The sequence below is a fragment of the Oryctolagus cuniculus genome, chromosome 2 (assembly GCF_051225735.1).
Source record: "Oryctolagus cuniculus isolate XC-2025 breed Fujian yellow rabbit chromosome 2, ASM5122573v1, whole genome shotgun sequence".
Classification (NCBI taxonomy): Eukaryota; Metazoa; Chordata; class Mammalia; order Lagomorpha; family Leporidae; genus Oryctolagus; species Oryctolagus cuniculus.
In genome coordinates, this window is record NC_142868.1 from 40870906 (window position 1) to 40890056 (window position 19151).

At 42.7% G+C, this 19151-nt stretch overlaps 1 protein-coding gene across 6 annotated transcripts in view; it reads left to right on the forward strand.

Annotated features, from left to right (window-relative positions):
* Positions 1 to 19151, forward strand: part of ATP10D (ATPase phospholipid transporting 10D (putative)) — a 113027-nt gene that overhangs the window by 76936 nt on the left and 16940 nt on the right. For 4 of the 6 annotated variants that reach the window (XM_089325375.1, XM_089325374.1, XM_089325376.1 and 1 more), the window contains 5 exons: positions 2034 to 2218; positions 8753 to 9062; positions 11719 to 11795; positions 13022 to 13147; positions 16368 to 16568. In XM_089325375.1, coding sequence (XP_089181501.1) covers positions 2034 to 2218; positions 8753 to 9062; positions 11719 to 11795; positions 13022 to 13147; positions 16368 to 16568 — 899 coding nt within the window. The remainder of the gene's footprint in view (positions 1 to 2033; positions 2219 to 8752; positions 9063 to 11718; positions 11796 to 13021; positions 13148 to 16367; positions 16569 to 19151) is intronic. The other 2 variants (XR_016228876.1, XR_016228877.1) reach the window with 1 other exon arrangement.

Consider the following 19151-nt stretch of genomic DNA (forward strand, 5'->3'; position numbering starts at 1 on the left):
AGGGAGTTGGTTACTAACTAACCAAACAGGAAGCACAGGTCTACCTGGCCCCAGAGTCCTTCCTTATTTTTGCACCTGCACATAAACTAATGAAATTTATTTCTCTTCTCTCACTTCCTGAATTCAACCAAAATTCACCCACCTGACACCTCTTCTCTCAGGTTGAGCTGCAGTTGGAATCATCTGGAAAGCTTTAAAAAATATTGGTGCCTGCAGAGAAAGTTAAAAAGTACCTGTTCTCACTTATTTCTGGGAGCTAAGAAAAGATCTCAGAATGAGGCTGGCACTGTGGCATAGTGGGCGAAGCCTCTGCCTGCAACGCTGGCATCTCATGTGGGCACCAGTTTGCATCCCAGCTGCTCCTCTTTCGATCCAGCTCTTTGCTATGGCGTGGGAAAGCAGCAGCAGATGGCCCAAATGCTTGGGTCCCTAAACCCATGTGGGAGACCCAGAAGAAGCTCCTGGCTTCGGATAGGCCCAGCTCTGGCTATTGTGGCTGTTTGGGGAGTGAACCAGCAGATGGAAGACCTTTGTCTCTGTCTCTCCACCTCTCAAATAAATAAATTTAAAAATCTTTTTTAAATTTTTTTTAAAAGATCTCAGAAGAAGAGAGTAGAATAGAGATCACCAGAGATTAGGAAGGGATAGAGATGGGGGTTTGGAGGGAAGGGGCATGGAGAGGAGTAGATACCAGGTAGGAAAACAAAATCAGACAGGAGCAATCAGTTCTGGTGTTCTAGCACAAGCTGGTATCTGCCGTCTATAACAATTTATGATGCATCAAAACATCTAGAAGAGTCTAAGATTTCCAGCAGAGAGAAATAATAAATGAGGATGTAGAAATGCCAGTTACCCTGATGTGACCATTGTACATTGTCTACAGGCATCGGACTGTTGTACTCTACCCCACAAATAGGTACAACTATTATGTCAATCAAAAAAAAAATACGTCTGCAGCCTATCCCCACGGTTCCTGGATCAGTGGGTCTAGTATATGGCCTGGCACTGGAATTTGTGGAAGTTCCCAAGTAATTCCAAGAGGTAATCAAGTTTGAGGACAATTGCCCAACAGTCTGGAGATCTGGATTCTAATATGAGGGGACTTCAAAAAGTTCATGGAAATGGAATAAAAACTTTACTTTTGGTACAAAATTATCTTGATATCCATGCATAGATTTTTTTCATATAATACATTTCCCTAACTTGTTGCAGATAACTCATATGTGTGGATTTCATATTTTTGCGCCAAAATAAACTTCTGTTTCCATTTTTCATGAACTTTGTGAGGTACCCCTGTATAGGTACTAACACGCTAAGCAACCAACGTCTGAGCTCTTTTCCTGTATTAAGGATAAATACCAGGACCTGATTATCTAACAACTGAGGTAATGACACCTACGCATAAGTAAATTCTCTGTGACAGTATAGGGCCACATTTCCTCGTCTGCACTTCCCAAATGAAAAGAAAATGCTCCATGGATTTAGTGCCAAAACTCATTTGGCTGCAAAATCAGGCCTTCCTTAATGTAAGCTTATTTATAGTCTTTATATAAACATTGATTTGCTTTATTAGCAGCTATTACAAAATATAGAATGTATGCCACATTATCCCTTTAAAATCTGGAAAACTTTTAAATTCTAAAATCTCTGGCCTCTGTTTCAGAAAAGGAAATTATGGACTTAGGTTATGAAAAGGCACTGCCGTATCCTTGGAAGTATCATAGGATTATAAAATCATGGAGCAGGATTACATACATCAGTGAATGAAACCCCCTTCAATCTGTGGGTTACAAGGCTAAGCAAAGAGAGGGACATGCAAGATGGATAAAGTCATTGACCTCTGAGGCCTCCCTACCAAGATGTTACTTTGTGTACGATGTTGGAGTGGGGCTCCACACCTCACTGGGTTTCTGGAAGCATCTGGAGTGTTTGTGTAGTTCAGGACTGAGCTGCCTGTCAGGTAACTGGGTTAGAGACCAGGCGAGCTTCAGCTGGTTCTGTACAAAGCCTGTTGGACTTTGGTCGTTTTGCAGGTGCTACTGGGATCGAAGACCGTCTGCAGGAGGGCGTCCCTGAGTCCATAGAAGCCCTTCACACAGCAGGCATCAAAATCTGGATGCTGACGGGGGACAAGCAGGAGACAGCTGTCAACATAGCCTATGCCTGCAAACTGCTAGACGCAGAGGACAAGCTCTTCATTCTCGATACCCAAACTAAAGTACGTGTGAGGAGGTAAAACCAGTTCCTCTGTGCTCTCAAAGCCAGAGGCCCGTTTGTAACCTGGTGTGTGTAAGAAGGAAGAAAAGCCGATAGCCTGTAGCTTCTTGCTGATTATTCTGTCCAGCAGCCTCGCTTGTGCTTGGGAGCTGCCGTCGTTCTCCCGAAGTGGTGGAAAAATCATGCTTCAGAGAAACCATTGCTGATTCACTCATTAGAGGAAAAAAATCCTTTTTACTTATTTTTTCCCCTTTTTCTTCTACATTGGTTTACCAGGGATATGACAAAACCTAGGCCAAAATAACAAAATTCATCAAGTCCTGAGACAGAAATTTACCTCCCTTTCAGTTGAGAGGAAGGGACCATTTCTATTGAAATCAAGTGAATAATAGTTTGTGGTGATTCTAAAAATAGACTCTCAGGCTAATTGTGCCCTCTGGTGGCAATTCTTGGGTAGTGCGCCTGAGGATATCAAAAGTTTGAAAAATTTTGAAGGGAAGGGAAAACAACTGCTTAAGGAGATCTTTTTTAATGTCTTTATTTGAAAGGCGAAAGGGGCGAGGGGCAGAGAGAGCGAGCTGCTATCTGTTAGTTCACTCCACAAATGTCCTCATCGGGGCTGGGAGCCAGGAACTCCATCCAGGTCTCTTACTTGGGTGGCAGGGAACCGCCGGCCCCCAGGGAACTCACGGGCTGGAAGCCCTGGTTCAGGAGCTGGAGGTAGGTGCTGCGTCCAGGCAGCGGCACAGGTGCCTGAACCGGAGTCTTCATCACTCTGCCAAATGCCTCCCCAGGAGAAGGAAGCTCAGTTTAGGCCCAGCCTGTTTTTGGTTAAATGTTGCCTCCCACTCAGCTTCAACATGAATGTTCTAGTCAGTTGTACTGGCATTTTATTTTGTTCAGAAAACGCATGTGGAGTGATACCGTCCAGGATTTGTACACAAGAACTATTTAGCTTGGGAGAGCTCGCGCCCTCCTCCCACAGCAGTCAGAGCGGGTGTGCGTCCACTCTGCACAGCAAGGCCTTCTCTGACGCCGTGCAGCGTCGCCTTGGGGCTCTCTCACCCTGAGCCTTTGTCAGCACTGTTTTGGTGGCCAGGCCTCAGTCAGTACCCAGCTACATCGTACATTGTGAGGAAAGAGGGTTTTCCTTGCTCAGTACACAATGCCACGGTGACAGCCGCACAGGGCCCCAGAGCACGAGCACCAGCCCCTCCCAGTACCTGCGCGGGCTGAGCTCAGAGAACGCTTAGTCACTTTAGTCGCTGAAAACAGTACTGGGGCTGGTGTTTGGCACAGTAGTTAAGGTACTTCTCAGCTCACCTACATCCCATATGTACGGGCCTGGGTTCCAGTCCTGACCCCACTTTCAACTCTGGCTTCCTGCTAACGCACACTGCAGGAGGTGTACTCTAGTGTCTGCTACCAATGTGGGAGACCTGGATAGGGTTTCTTGCTCAAAGCCCAGCTGCAGCTGTTGGTCATTTAGGGAGTGAACCAGCAAATGGAGATCTCTGTGTATCTCTGTCTCTGCCTGTCAAACAAGTAAATAAATGTTTTTGAAAAGTTTTATTTTATTTTTAATTAGTTTTTAATGGATTCAGTGTGCTTTGTAGATAATTTTTTTTTTTAAGGTTTTGTCTATTTTTTCTTGAAAGGCAGAATTACTTAGAGAGGGAGAGAGATCTTTGATCTGCTGGTTAACTCGCCAAATGGCTGCAATGTCCAGAGCTGGGCCAGGCTGAAGCCAGGGGCCAGGAGCTTCTCCCATGTCTCCCACACGTGGATGCATGGCTCTCTTGCACTGCTTTCCCAGGCACACTAGCAGGAAGCTGGATCTGAAGTGGAGCTGCAGGGACGTGAGCCGGCGCCCATGTGGAATGCCGGCAGCTTACTCGTCACACCACAGCCTGGCCCCTTGGACAGAATTCTAAGGACTTACTGATTTTCCCTACCTCACTCTCCCTCTCTTCCTCCCACTCTCCTTCCTTCTCCCTTTCTTTTTCTAGTTTTCAAGATAACATTTTAAATTTAGATTACAATAAAAAAGGCTTAATAATTCACCAAATAAGAAATTTAACAAGAAGTAAAAAGAACTTAGTTTAGTAGGTATATAGAAAACAATAATAAGCAAGAATTGAATGAAAAAATAGCCATTTTACCTGTATACAATAAATTTTAAAGTAATCACCTATCATTAAAACTATAATAGTCTAACTTTTTTTTAAAAGATTTATTTTATTTATTTGAAAGAGTTACAAAGAGAGGTAGAGACACCGAGAGAGGTCTTCCATCCGTTGGTTCACTCCCCAGATGGCTGCAATGACTGGAGCTGCGCCGATCCGAAGCCAGGAGCCAGGAGCCCCTTGCAGGTCTCCCACGTGGGTGCAGGGGCCCAAGGATTTGGGCCATCTTCCACTGCTTTCCCAGGCCATAGCAGAGAGCTGGATGGGAAGTGGAGCAGCTGGGACTAGAACTGGTGCCCATATGGGATGCTTCAGGCCAGGGCTTTAACCCGCTGCAACATAGTGCTGGCCCCAGTCTAACATTCTTAACCACTAGTTGGACACAGTATAAAACAAAGTTTTCCAAAACCATATTTGCAGCAATACTGATACACACAGACTTTTTTTTTTTTTTCAGATTTTAGCTCCTACATACAAGGGAGAGCATGTGATACTTGTTCTGTATCCAGCTTATTTCATTCAACATGGTGTCCTCCAGTTGCACCCACTTTGCTGCAAATGGAAGGATTTCATTCTTTTTTTTTTTATAGCTGGAAAATGTTGCATTGTGTTTACCACATTTTCTTGATCCATTCGCCTGTAAATGAATACCTTGGTTGATTCCACATTTTGGCTCCTGTGGACAGTGCTGCTATAAACCTAGTGGTGCAGGTATCTCTGATATATTGTGTTCAGGTCTTCCGGTGTGTCAGTAGTGGGGTTGCTGGCTCATGGCAAGCTCACTTCTAGTTTCTTAAGAAATCTCCATATTCTCCACAGTGACTGCACTAACAGTGTGTAAGTAATCAATTCTTGGTATTTGATTTAGAGATTTTTGTGAGCACGAAAATCGTTAGGATTGGGAAATTTATAAATATATACTTTACGTTGAATATTTAAAACTACCAATTTGAACAGTACTTGCTGAGTATCCACTGTGGAAAATATTGTTTTGCTATCAATAGCTACTCCATGTTGTCAATTTTTGAGATACCTAACTAGAACATGATTTAATTTAGTTGAATGATGACTCAAGTTCATGCATGTAAAATGCCAAGCAGTAGAGGATGAGTTACTGGTATTTAAATCTCTTCCCATCCCACTGCCCATCCATCAGCAGTTACTAGGATTTAAAAAGGGACTGGAAGATCAGGGAGTGAAATGTGTCATTTATTGGGGGAACGGCCTTTCATACACACCCGGAAGCCAGTGGAATGTCTGAAGTCATTTCTGTGTGTCAGCGTTATAATGTTCTATTTTTCGCTCCTAGATTTACAAATTGGATCATAAGTATAGCTTTCATATAATTTACATGATTTTCCTTCTTACAAAGGTTATTTTCTCTGTTTTATTACAACCATTTCCTGGATTATTTACTACCTTAGGATATAAAAAGTGCTTTCAGAATTCATCATTTAATTTTTAAGGGTTTTTTTCATGATTTCATCTAAATTTGTGTTGTGCAATTAGTAACTTTTGATCTTGATGTTTACTAACATCTAACAAATCCTCTTATACATGATCTCATTTGACAGTTAGAACAAGTAGACGGAGCAGATAAATTATCCCTGTTTTATAGCCTGACACTCCGGAAGATTGTGATTGCTCATAAATGCCCACAGCTGATCCTCATGAAGCATCATTGCATGAAGCGTGTAACAGACTGTATTACATACATGTGTTTTACACACACACACACACCACACACACCACACACACACACACACACATGCAATTCTCATTATTTGTGGAGTTCTGTTTTACTGAGTTGCATTGAAAACTGAATTAGTGAATACTGACTATTGCTCCTGGGGGAGATGTTAGCTTCCTGCAAGCCTCTACCCCAAACATCCTGTCAAATAATCAATACGGAGCCTCATTTCATGTGCTTTCTATTTAAAGACCTCTTATTTAATATATATTATTGATTTGTTAGCGTTAAATTCGTAGCCAGCAGTGCAGTAACTTGTGTCTGAACAAAGCTTATTGAACACACATAATCATCACAGCCTTCTTGTGCTTCGGGCGACAAGACAGTGCTGCCGCCCTGTGACTGGGAGCCATTTGCAGCAGCAAAATCCTCGACAAGAATCAGAAACATGCAAGGACCATGCCATCATGTAGACCAAGAAAAAGAGGCCTTACTGACAGTGTGAGCTCGAAGGCCAAGCACCGCCTTGTTCAGCTTCCTCTGGCCGCGCGCACGCCACGGGATGTGTGTTGCTGTGTGTGTATCAACATGTTTACTGTAGAGCTCCATGAATGTTGGCTGTAGGGTCATGAATACATTTTAGGAAGTAGGTGAATTCTCCAGTGTGGAATCCATGAATGATGAAAATTGTGTGTGTAGTTCTATAGAAAAATATCTTACAGAAACTAAACATGTAAAAAGGATAAATATCTATAATCAAATAAAAAACTATATATAACCTACATTCTTATTTTGGAGAGTATCCACCCAGATGGAATTGTGTACAATATAAGTTTATGAATACTACAATGACTGTATTATCATACTGTATGTATTGTTCCATTTTTCAACACAAATATCTTAAACACTACCTCATGTGAATAGATAACTTGATTTTCAATTGCTTCAAGGTGCATGACTTCCTAAATGTACCATCTTAATTTAACCACAGCCCAGAATGATTTATAAATGTTCTTTACCATTATGTATTGAGTTTATATTGAGCTTCTCCTTGCAGGCTTTGCAGGTATATTGGGATCAAATTTGTTTCTAAGGTAAAGGTAGCCAGGCACCTCCCTTTAAAGTTGAATCTTGTCTGCATGTTGTTACAACAAAATCTCTGAGGCTTGGAAGCTTTGTATGGAAAAGAGGCTTATTTAGCTCATTCCGCAGGTCCAAATGCGTGGCACTGGCATCAACTTGCGGTTAGAACCTCACAGTGTAGAGCTTTGCAAAGTGCATGTGAGGGATGAGTGTGGAAACAGAAAGCAGAGAAGGACCAGGCCTGCTAGGAGCCCTGACTCTCAAAACCAGCATTAATCCCTACACGAGGGCTGAAATGACCCCATCACCTCTCAGTAGGCCCCACCTCTTAAAGGCCCCACCACCTTTCAGTATCATTACATTGAAGAATTAAGCCTTGATGTGAGTTTTGCTTGGAACAGACCATATTCACACCATAGCACATTTCTTGTGTATAGTTTATGTGGCCCAGGCTGCTGTGTCACACCTATATCTATATCTACTATTACTTCACCTTCATTTTGCGGTGGGTTCAGAAATGCTTCATAAAACAACATTGAAAATAAATGTAAGTAGACTCAGAATGTGGGGCTCTTTCATTAACAGACTATGGCAGCTTTAACATACAAGCTTCAGCTCGCTTCTGTCCTTAGTGGTCACTTGACGTAGCAATTTCTGGGTAAGTTTATTGCTAGTCTTTGTGAGTAGAATCCACTCAATAAATACTTACTGACTGTCCAAGGTGGCCTTCCTTCAGGTACTATAAAGGATTCAAAATTAGATTGGCAGTGATGTCTGCCCTTAAAGAACTTCCTAAGCAGGGCGGAATGAGAAGGTGTGCAAGTCAGGCGTGTAGAGTACCACCAAGAGCATCCTGACCGGAATGAACGTTCCATGGGGGCAGGAATTTTAATGTCATGGACATAACCCAGCGCCTAGAATTTTTTCTAATATAGTTTCTCAACACATATTTAGTAAATGAATGTACTAAATCAATAATAAAAACATTATCAGTTAGATGTCTATTATGTGTCTCATATGACACTAATTGTTTGCATATATATTATTTCATTTAGTCCTTCCAAAAATATGATACTTCGAAAAATTGTAGAAAATTGAATTAAAAGATGTTTGTTGTGGTACAAAAATATTTTGAAGCCCTGCATGGTTTTCTCTTGATTCGTGTTTGCTATGAACTTTTTGAAGGCCCCTCATGCTATGATGGAGATGTTAGTTCATTTTGCTGATGGGGTCATGGAGGTTTGGAAAGATCACATGATCTGCAGCTAATTAATGGCAGAATGAGACCAAAGGACACTTGAGATTCCCTGGCTGAGAAGGCAACCTGCACACATAAGGAAATTCTCTAGCATTTCTGAGCTGTAGAACTGGGGAAAAGGTCCTCCCATCTTTTTAACCCATCCCCATATAAAACCCAAAACTTTCCGTAGAAGAGCTGTGAAGTCTTTGAAAGTCCCTGATGATGACTGCCGAGTTGCCTTGATGGAAGAATTGCTAGAGAATGACAAAGAAGATTCAGTTTGCTCTGGCCTCCAAGAGGGCCCCGAGGCTAATCATCTTTGCCTCTTGCTTCCAGGATGCCTGTGAGATGCTGATGAACACAATTCTGAACGAACTTCAGAAGAAGGATGCAGTCCGTCCAGAGCAGGCAGCACTGAGTGAGCGTCTGCAGCAGCCTCCTGGCCCCCAGCACTCAGGGCCACGGGCTGCACTCATTATCACCGGGAAAACCCTGGAGTTCGCCCTGCAGGAGAGCCTTCAAAGGCAGTTCCTGGAGCTGACTGCGTGGTGTCAGGCTGTGGTCTGCTGCCGAGCCACACCCCTGCAGAAGAGCGAGGTGGTGAAACTGGTGCGCAGCCGTCTCCAGGTGATGACCCTGGCTATTGGTGAGTAGGGATGGGACCAGGCCCTGCACGTTTGAGTTTCCTGCCATGCCGGAGTCCAGTCCCTCTGCCTGGCCTGCCTTCTGTCTACTTCCCGCTATCCTTTTTCTACTCCGCCTTCTCTCCCCTTTTCCCCTTTATTTCCTTCCATCAACTATTTGATCACTTACTATGAGCACAGTGCGAGGGAGGTGTCCTGGCAAACAATTTTATTGTCAGGAATTCTAGAGGTACACATTAGACCCCCAAATCTACTGGATGAAGTTAAATAGTCATAGAAATGAAAAAGTCCAGGAGTTCTAACATCATGAAAGTTAAATTCAGGCACATGAACAATTCATTTACATATCCATTATGTTTATTGGGTGCCATCTTTGTACCACACATGTTTTTAGGCAATGAAGATACAAGGGTGACAAGGTACCTTCTTTTAGGGAGCGGACTTTAGCAGGAAACAGCATTTAGCAGAAACCATAAACATGGAAGATGTCACATGATGACAAATGCTTTTTTTTCCATTTAATTTTTTTATTTAAGATGTATGAGTTTCATGTATGTTATATATACAGATTTAGAGACATAGTGATACTCCCCACACTACCCTCCCTCCTGCCCACTTCCTACCCTTTTTCCTCCTCACTCTCCTATTCCCACTCTTAATATTTTTAAAGATTTATTTATTTGAAAATCAGAGTTAACACAGAGAAGGAGAGGCAGAGAGAGAGAGAGAGAGGTCTTCCATCTGCGGGTTCACTCCTCAGTGGGCTGCAATGGCCAGAGCTGCACTGATCCAGAGCCAGGGGCTTCCGGGTCTCCCACGCGGGTACAGGGGCCCAAGGACTTGGGCCATCTTCTACTGCTTTCCCAGGCCACAGCAGAGAGCTGGATCAGAAGTGGAGCAGCCGGGTGGGGTGCCGGCACTGCAGCTTCACCTGCTATGCCACAGTGCAGGATAAGAGGGAACACTGGGGAAAGGGAGAAGAGGTTGTCATTTTAAATGTATTTTTCAGAAAAGGTCTCACTGCAGAGGCTGTCAGACTGGAGACTTGAGGAAGTGACAGAGGAGCCACAACTATGGAGAACATGTATGCAGAGAGGAAAGCCACAGTCAAGTCTTGAGGTGGACATGTCAGTGGGTTCAAAGCCAAAGCAGATTGAGTAGAGTTTACTGCAGGTTAGTGAGAGAGGTGACAGCTGGCCAGATCCTACAGAGTCTTGGAGGCCATTATATAAGTTTGCCTTTTATCTGAAGAGATAGGAAGCCATTGAGAGATTCTGAGTAGAGATGAGACATGGTCTGTGTAAAGTTTAAAAGGGTCGCATCACCTGCTGTGTGAGGGTAACTGTTGGGCTGCAAAAAAACTAAGTAAGGAAACCAGCTGGGAACCTATTGAAATAGTTAAGGCAAGCAACGGTAGTGACTTGGGTTTGATTTGAGCAAAGGAAGTGGTGGGACATGATCAGACAAAGGACACGGTATAAAGAAAGAGCTAGTGACACTGAGGATGAATTGAATATGCTGTAAGAGAGAAAGTGCTTGCAAAGGGAATGCCAAGGCTTTGTCTAAGGACAGACAGAATGGAGCTTTCATTTACTGAGATGGAGGCAAAGGAGATGAGGAGCTGGGTTTGACATTTTTTAGTTTGATCTGTCCATTAGATACCTAAGCAGGGATATTAGGTAGAAAGCTAGAATAAAAGTCTGGAATTTAGCATTAGGGAATTGGCTAGAGATACAAATGTGTGAAACATAAGTCTAGTGATACCGTGAGAAGAACAAAGAATGAGTATAAACGGAGAAGAAAAGGAGTGTGAGATCAAGTCCTGAGACAAATTTTTAGGTGAGGTAAGGTAAAATTTTCTTCAGTTATTTTGTTTAATTAATATATATAAATGAATTTTTCAAGCCCCTGGATCCAGATGTCCCTGAAACTAGAATCCCTGGATTTTATAATTACAGTAATTGAGTCATGTACTTACCTCTGAACCAATCACTGAGACCAAGGAACAAAAATGCTGACCCTTCACTCTTGGGTTAGGAGAGTTTGACTCAGAGTTCCCAAGAAAACATTAGATACTGTTATCAGAAACTAGGTGACTAATTAGTGGTTGGCATTTAACAACATAGGTGAATGTTTAATATTGTCTGTGAAGAACAACAGCATTGTTCCCAGCAGGAACCTAACATCACCTAAGAAGCTGCTAACGTTGAAAGATACCACGTGGTAGAGATACACTGGGTGGTGCTGGAGCCCGAGGGAGGCGGCTGATCTAAGCGGACTATGAAAAGGATTTCCCAGAGGAAATGACATGGCAGGGTGGGGAGGGTGGGGTGGGAAGCAGAGAAACAAAGTGTGTAGTGGCTAGGAAGGAAAGAATGTAGCTGGAGAAGTGATAATAGCAGAGGGGACATGGAGGAAGAAGGGGATCCGTGCACACAGGTGCCACAGCACGAGGGATTTTAAGGCAGTATTAGTGTGAAGTTCTTCCTGGTGGCAGTGGGATGTCACGTTTCTGCTTGACCAGCTTCTGGACAACTCGGAGAAGTGGGATAAGCTGTCAAGGGCTTATTTGTTCACTTGGGTGGCCCCTCCTGATGTGCAAAGTTTTCATCTTTCTTGACTCCTCATGTTTCTTGCCTTTTCTTCTGTCTCATGAAGGTGACGGTGCCAATGATGTTAGCATGATACAAGTGGCAGACATTGGGATAGGGGTCTCAGGTCAAGAAGGCATGCAGGTGAGTATAAATCAGGCACTCAAGTGCGATGACCTTGACCTGCCCATCCAAGGGCAACCCTCTCCTTGGTAAAAATGTCTGTAGTAAGTTAAGGTTGCATGTGGTTAGTCAGAAGTAGAAAACAGGAAACTGATCCATTCATTTATTGATGTTTCACTGGGCGACCATTATGGCATTGTTCTGGGTACTTTCAGCTGTATGGTCCATTTGTTCAGTTTAAATAAATAAGCTTATCTAGATCACAAGAATTCCTTTTGGAGTCCTGCAATAACCACTGAAATTCTTTTAAAAAATTTATCTGAAAGAGTGATAGGAAGGAGAGAAAGTTCTTCCATCCATTGGTTCACTCAGAAAATGCTTGCAGCAGTCAGGGATGGACCAAGCTGAAGCCAGGAGCCAGGAATTTTATCCAGGTCTCCCAGATGGGTAGTAGGAACCAAGTACTTTTGCTATCATATTGATAAAAGATGAGGAATTCAAATACCTCTTTGCCTGATGCATTATATAAACTCATGTGAAGTCATGACCATGGTGCTTCTTTTTTCTTTAAGATTTTATTTATTTGAAAGTCAGAGTTAAACGGAAGCAAAAAGACAAGAGAAACGTATCTTCCTGCTGCTGGTTCACTCCCCAAGTGGCCGCAAAGGCTAGAGCTGGACTGATCTGAAGCCAGGGACCAGAAGCTTCTTCCACATGTCCCACATGGGTGCAAGGGCCCAAGCCCTTGGACCATCCTCTGCTGCTTTCTCAGGTGCATTAACAGGGAGCTGGATCAGAGGATGAGCAGTTGGGACTCGAATCTGTGACCATATGGGATGCCAGCACTGCAGATGGTGGCTTTGTCTGCTATGCCCCAGCTCTGCCCCACTAAAACTCTCTTCCTTGGGAAGTGAATGCACACTGTAATGCACACGATGGTTCTTGTTAAGGTGGCTGCTTTCTAAGGAAAGTCCGTTGGTTGAAATCACAAGGGTTGTAACCAATGAGAAGTCTTATTTCACATGCTCATATTAAGAAGCTAGGTGGTAATTCCAGGCAGTCTGTTCAGGCTCTGTATTCACAGGTTGTTGCTCTTGTTTCGTGTGTGTGTGTGTGTGTGTGTGTGTGTGTTTTCTTTTCATCTGGGTGTTGGAGATTTGGCTAATCTGAGAGCAGTGACCAGTGCTGCGTCTGTCCTAACGTGGTCAGTCGCTCAGGATGACCTTCTGCTCCGGTTGCCTCTGCAGGCGGTGATGGCCAGTGACTTTGCTGTGTCTCAGTTCAGACATCTCAGCAAGCTCCTCCTTGTCCATGGGCACTGGTGTTATACTCGACTTTCCAACATGATTCTCTATTTTTTCTACAAGAATGTGGTATGTAGCTCGAAGAATATGTCCCCACCCCCTGCCTGCTTGCCAATCCTGGTTGCATCAGTCATGAAGAGGAGGTGTCCTATGCTAAGCTCACTTTGCTTATTGATGTATTGGCAGCAGCCAGGAGCAGTCCTGCTGTCTTACGAGAAGTAATCTGGAATATGCTGTGTTTCAGCTGCTGACAGCAAATTGCTAGGGTTATCCATCTGCTGGCATTTTCTACTCCTTATGCATTTAAATTTAATTATATCCTGTCTGATTCAGTTAAAATCCAATTTTTGGCCTTCCTTAAAAAGATTGTGACAGGCAGAATTATGAAATGTTTAATGCTGTCAGTGCGAATGAGATTAGCTTCCATTTTGCTGGAGTTACCAAGAAAATCTGCTGTCCCCAAAGCGATGTCCCCTGTGATATACTGAAGACACTGCTACAGATGAGAACCTAATATCATGTCTTAGCTTGTAGCTGATTAGCACTCAAAAATGCAAGAGCTCTCTAGCCAACCTGTAAAACCTATTTGTGCTTGGTAGTTATTTGATGATAAAGGAACTTTATTTTGCTTACATAATTCCTACAAGGACAGATTTTTATTAGAAGTCCTAGCTTGTAATCTTCAGTTAAATTGCAGTCTCCTCTTTTATAAAATCATGTTGGCCTTAGATTGATTGACTTAAGTCTCTCCTAGGTGCAGTGATTATGTTAATAGGTTATGATTTTTTAAGCCACATTTATTCATAGTATTTAAAATCCATGCGTGGTGTTACTGCTATCCTTAAGTTTATATCAGTTTATTGAAATGCCATCTTTCGGGAGAAAATAACCTAATTGGGCCATTTTAAGGAATCCCAAATGTGTCATTTTGATGTTTGTGTGTGTGTTCAGGAGGAACATTTTTTTCTCCCTACAGCACCATTAACCTTTCAGGAAACTGTCGGTACTTGACTCATTAGAATGATCACATTTAGTCAAAGTTTAATAAAATTCAGATACTTTATGAAAATATTTGAAATATTTAGTCTCTGCCTTAGTGTGTGAACCTGGAGAAAGCTGTGGCTGATAAAGGTTGGGGCTTGGTCAGTGGCTTTCAGAAAGAAACCTTCTCCCAAATTTTCTTTTTTAAAAACATTTACATTTTTCTACCTTCTCCCTTATTGTGATGTAAACCATTCCAATATCTCTCCTTTTAGCCAGAAATTAAACCTGAGTGTTAACAAACACGAATATTAGGAAAAGATGCTACAGAAACAGGAGGGCACATCACCAGCGCATCAGGACCCCATGGTCTTTGCTCTGAAATCCTTGGATGGCCTTTCATACTGACGTTCTCCAAACTCGGTTTCTACCTCTTACTTACCTAGCCGAACAATGAATGCTTTATAAACTCAGGAGAAAGGGCCCAGGACTAGCAGTCATTAAAGTAGCTTATCTTTCTGGAACCATGTACTTGGGTATTTGACTGATTTTGAAGCATCAATGAAAAGCATAGATTTCCCTCTCAGAACAGTGCTCCAAACTACACATATCCAAAATTGATGCATTTTCAGAAGCCATGCATAATGCAAGTCCATGGGTACTACACTAGAAGCTTCATTCTAAGGCTATGCTCTTTGTCCTGATATGTTCTAGAGTATCTGTAAAGCCAACAATAACATTTATAAGACACTTTACATGTAGAGAGAACTTTCTTTTTTTAAGATTTTTTTTTTTTTTTTAATTTAAAGCACAGAGTTATGGGGTGGGTGGACAGAGATACTGACTGATTCAACACACTCTTCCATCCACTGATCTACTTCTCAAATGGCTGGGGCTGGGCCAGGCTGAAACTAGGAGCCTGGAACTCCATCTGGATCTCCCATGTGGGTTCAGGGGTCGAGGACTTGAACTGTATTCCACTGCTTTCCCAGATGCATCGGTAGGAAACTGGCTTAAAGGTAGAGCAACTTAGACTCAAACTGACACCCATGTGGGATGCCGGTGTTGTAGGTGGTGGCTTATAACCTGCTGCACCACAACACTGGACCTCTAACTTGATCTTGATCTTGTGCCCTGAGGTGATGTAATTCTCATTTTACAAAGGAGTGTTTATTCAGAGAGGTTAGGAAAGTGACCTCAAGTCAATCAGTAGGAAATGTCCTCAGACCTTGAAACAGAGCCCCCTGAATCTATGTCCAGTGTCCTGTCTGGCTTAAGATCATGTAGTTTTTGCTTAGAGGGGACTTGGTTTGGCTGAAGCAAGAACTGGAGGAAACAGTGTAGGATGTATGTGCTTGGCCTCTAGGATGACCAGCTGTCCGGGTTTGCCTAAGTCTGGCACAGTCATAGCATGGCAGTCATATAGCCTCAGACCCTGGCCAATCCGCTGGCAGAATCCCATCTCACTACCAGGAAGCAACTGTGAACGCAGAAAGCAAGAACATGGACATTTGGATGTACTGGCTCTTTTGCCAGGCACTGGGCTACATTCTCTTCACATGGAACTAAAGTATCTTTGGACACAGGCTCTGCCACTTTTTAGCTGGGTAGCTTTGACCAAGTTCCTTGGCCTCCCTGTTGGCTTAGTGTCTTAGTCTGCCCTGGCTGCTGCAGCAGAGCATCAGAGATGGTTGGTTGGCTTATGAGCAATGGGAAGTTATCCTCATGATTCTGGAGGCTGGAAATCTGAGATCAAAGTGTCAGCGTGGCCAGGTTCTGGTGCAGGTCCACTCCTGAGCTGCAGGCTTCTCACAGGATCTCATACAGTAGGAAGTGAGTGGAAGTCCTCTGGGTGCCTTTTTAAGAGCACTAATCCCATTCATGAGTGCTCTGCCACCCTGAACACATTGTCCCCTAAAGGTCTTACCTCCTGAGAACATCACATTGAGGGTCAGAATTTCAATATATGAGTTTTAAGGAGGCATAAATATTGAGTCCATTGCTATCAGTTTCCTCATCTGTGAAATGGAAAGTCTTCCCAAGTTGTTATGAAGATTAAAGGAATGATTTGTAAAGCTCTTAGGACCATGCCAGCACCCATAGTAAGTGGGCTCTGAATATGTGTGCCTGTATATATGTTAACTTAACAAAATATTTACCAAAAAAAGGTGTACGACATGCTGTGGCCTTCCATTGTGTATGTGACAAAGCTGAGTGGGTGAGGTCACACACTTGGAAAGGTGGTGTAGAGAATGTGTGGTCATAGCGCATGTTTCTAAGAGCCAAATGTACCTCTTTGTGTCCCTAGGCCTATGTGAACCTCCTTTTCTGGTACCAGTTCTTTTGTGGGTTTTCAGGAACATCCATGACTGACTACTGGGTTTTGATCTTCTTTAACCTCCTCTTCACATCTGCCCCGCCCGTCATTTACGGTATTTTGGAGAAAGATGTTTCTGCAGAGACCCTCATGCAGCTGCCTGAACTCTATCAGACTGGTCAGAAGTCAGAGGTAGGTGCTAAAGCAAAAATGCTGGCCCCCATACACTTCCATGGACCAATCCAGGGCATGCTCCAGTCAGCACAGCCTACATATTGCACCACACACAGCACTGTTCAAAACTACTTGAAATGTCTGGTTGTTTCAGAAGATTTCTGTAATCACATGACAGGTATTAAGTTACTTAGCTTACACAGATAAACCTAGGAAAAGCCTTAGATATTTGTAAGTCCAGTGTTGGAGACCTTAAAACTACTGAAAGGTAGCATTTGTTAAACCCCACTGTGTCTCCTGTTGTGTTCACTGCTAAAAAGTTCCTGTCTCACTTATCTTCATAAAAATACTTGGAAACAGAAACTATCGGTATTCCCATTATGAGATGAAGGATCTGTATCTCAAAGGGGTGAGGTAATATTTCTAAAACTCTCACAGCTGAAAAATGGCCGAGTCAGGACTTGAAGCATTTCCATCTGGTTCCAAAGCCCAAGTTAAATTCTTGAGGTTCTAGCATCCTGCACAACAGGGATGATCTTACTGGCTGCCTCTCCTAAAACCGGTCCCCACTCCCACTTGGTCCCTCTCTCAGGCCTATCCTTCTCCCTGCTCAGATCTCTTCCCCTCTTTCCAGTCTTCTGCCCACACTGTTTCTTGCATAGAGGATTGTAGTAGCCGATGAAGTGAGGCAAATGTCTCGGAATTCTTTTGTTTCTAATTTAGCTTTCGCTTTCACAAAATTCATAATAACCAATATTAATGTAGTGCTTATTAGCATTTGTGTAACACCTCCTACGTTCCAGGCACTGTTCTAAGTGCTTAGCATACTGCAATCTAATACTCCAAATACCCCTGCAGGGTAGGTGCTGCCTTTATCTCTACTTGGTAAATGAGGAAATTTGGGCACAGAGAGTGACCGTGAGTAACGTGCCTAGGACACAGAACAAATGAGTGCTGCAGTTGAACCTTGGTCCCCGTGTCCGTGCTGTCTCCCACTGTGATGTGCTGCAGAAGGATCTTGTAGGCTCTCTTTGGTCCTGGAGTTTCCCACCATCGTATTTAGTGACCAGAAATCCAAAGGCTTGTCCCAAGAATGTTGCAGGCTCATAGGGTCTGCGATGGACAGGGAGTCTTAGTCACCGATAGGTGGACAGGTTGAGTAGGCTGCCTAGTCAGATGTTCTAGTGTTGAGAAGAGACCTCTCCTAACCTCTCTCAGCTGGAAGTGAGCTAAAAGCCAGCTCAAATGAGCTTAATGGAAACAAGAAATGTATTAGCTCACAAAGCTGCAAAATCCAGGGGTAATGATAACAGAACACTGTTATTCTTTAAGCCACCCTAAACCTTGTGCTTATGACTCATTGGCCTAGCTTGTCACATGATTTTCTTTGTGTTTACAGCCCTGGCCACAAAGATAATTTTCTTATTGTCCAGGCCTAGAATAGATATCACTCCTGAGTACAGGATTGAGAAGAAAATTTCTCTAGAGAAGTCTTGGACAAGCAAAAATGAGACCCACCTTAAGAAATGTGTGTTCAGCTTCACTTGTTCATCTAGAGACACTGACTCAGACCAGCACTTTTAGAAATAATCCTGTCTTTTGCAACAAAATGGATGCAGCTGGAAACCATTATACTTAGGGAAATAAGCCAACCCCAGAAAGACAGATGTCATATGTTTTCCCTGATCCAAGGTAACTAATAGAGTACCTGAAATATAATGTATTGGAATGAAGTAGACATTTTGAGATTCGAAAAGGAAAAAAAAAAAAAAAACCCATGGGTTAAATTCTTGTTCTGTGGCTTGTGACCTTGAAAATGACATGAATTGGGAAGCTCATATTTGTAAGGTTTCTTGTCATCTTAAACTCTAGCTATTTTTTTTTATTTTACCCTCCAAAATTCACCAGAAATTTGGAAAAATCTAAAATTTTATGATATATTTTATTTTATTTTTTTGCATCATCCTAACTTTATTCTGATTTGATCTTTCTGGAATGGAGAGTAATTTAGCATCATATGGTTACTTGTAACAATCAACACTGTTAAGTCACTCATTCAGCTTTCAAGAAAGAAAACAATCCTTAAAGTCATTTACTATCAGCTAACCCGTTTATATTCATAAACCACGTGGTATTTTCTAAATGGATTTGTCTGACTTAAAAATTCAAACCACAGTGCCAGGGTAAGTAGTAGATATAACTGAAGGCTGTCTGACATGCCAGGCCTAGTTGAATTCCAAGTCTATTGTGGAAAGTGGAGAGTGTAGATTGTAAGAAGGTTTCCAATCAAAAACTTTGTAGCTGTGTTTGAAGAACCTGTTTGTACAGACTGAATATTGTAATTGTGCCTTACCCTTGGGAGAGCTGGAATCATTGTTTCCTGTGTTTGACCTTATTATCAATCACTGGTACCCATTGTTCCATTCGCTGGCTGGTTTTATAAAGCATGCAGTAGCAGGCAGATCCCCAGCATGAAAGATCATTGATTTTATTGACTTCACCTTCCAGAATGTGCCCTCCCTTTGAATTTGGCTTCCACACAAATTACTTTCTGTTCTTGTGTCCTTCCCTGGCCTCAGTGTAATGAGATATGCCCTGCAG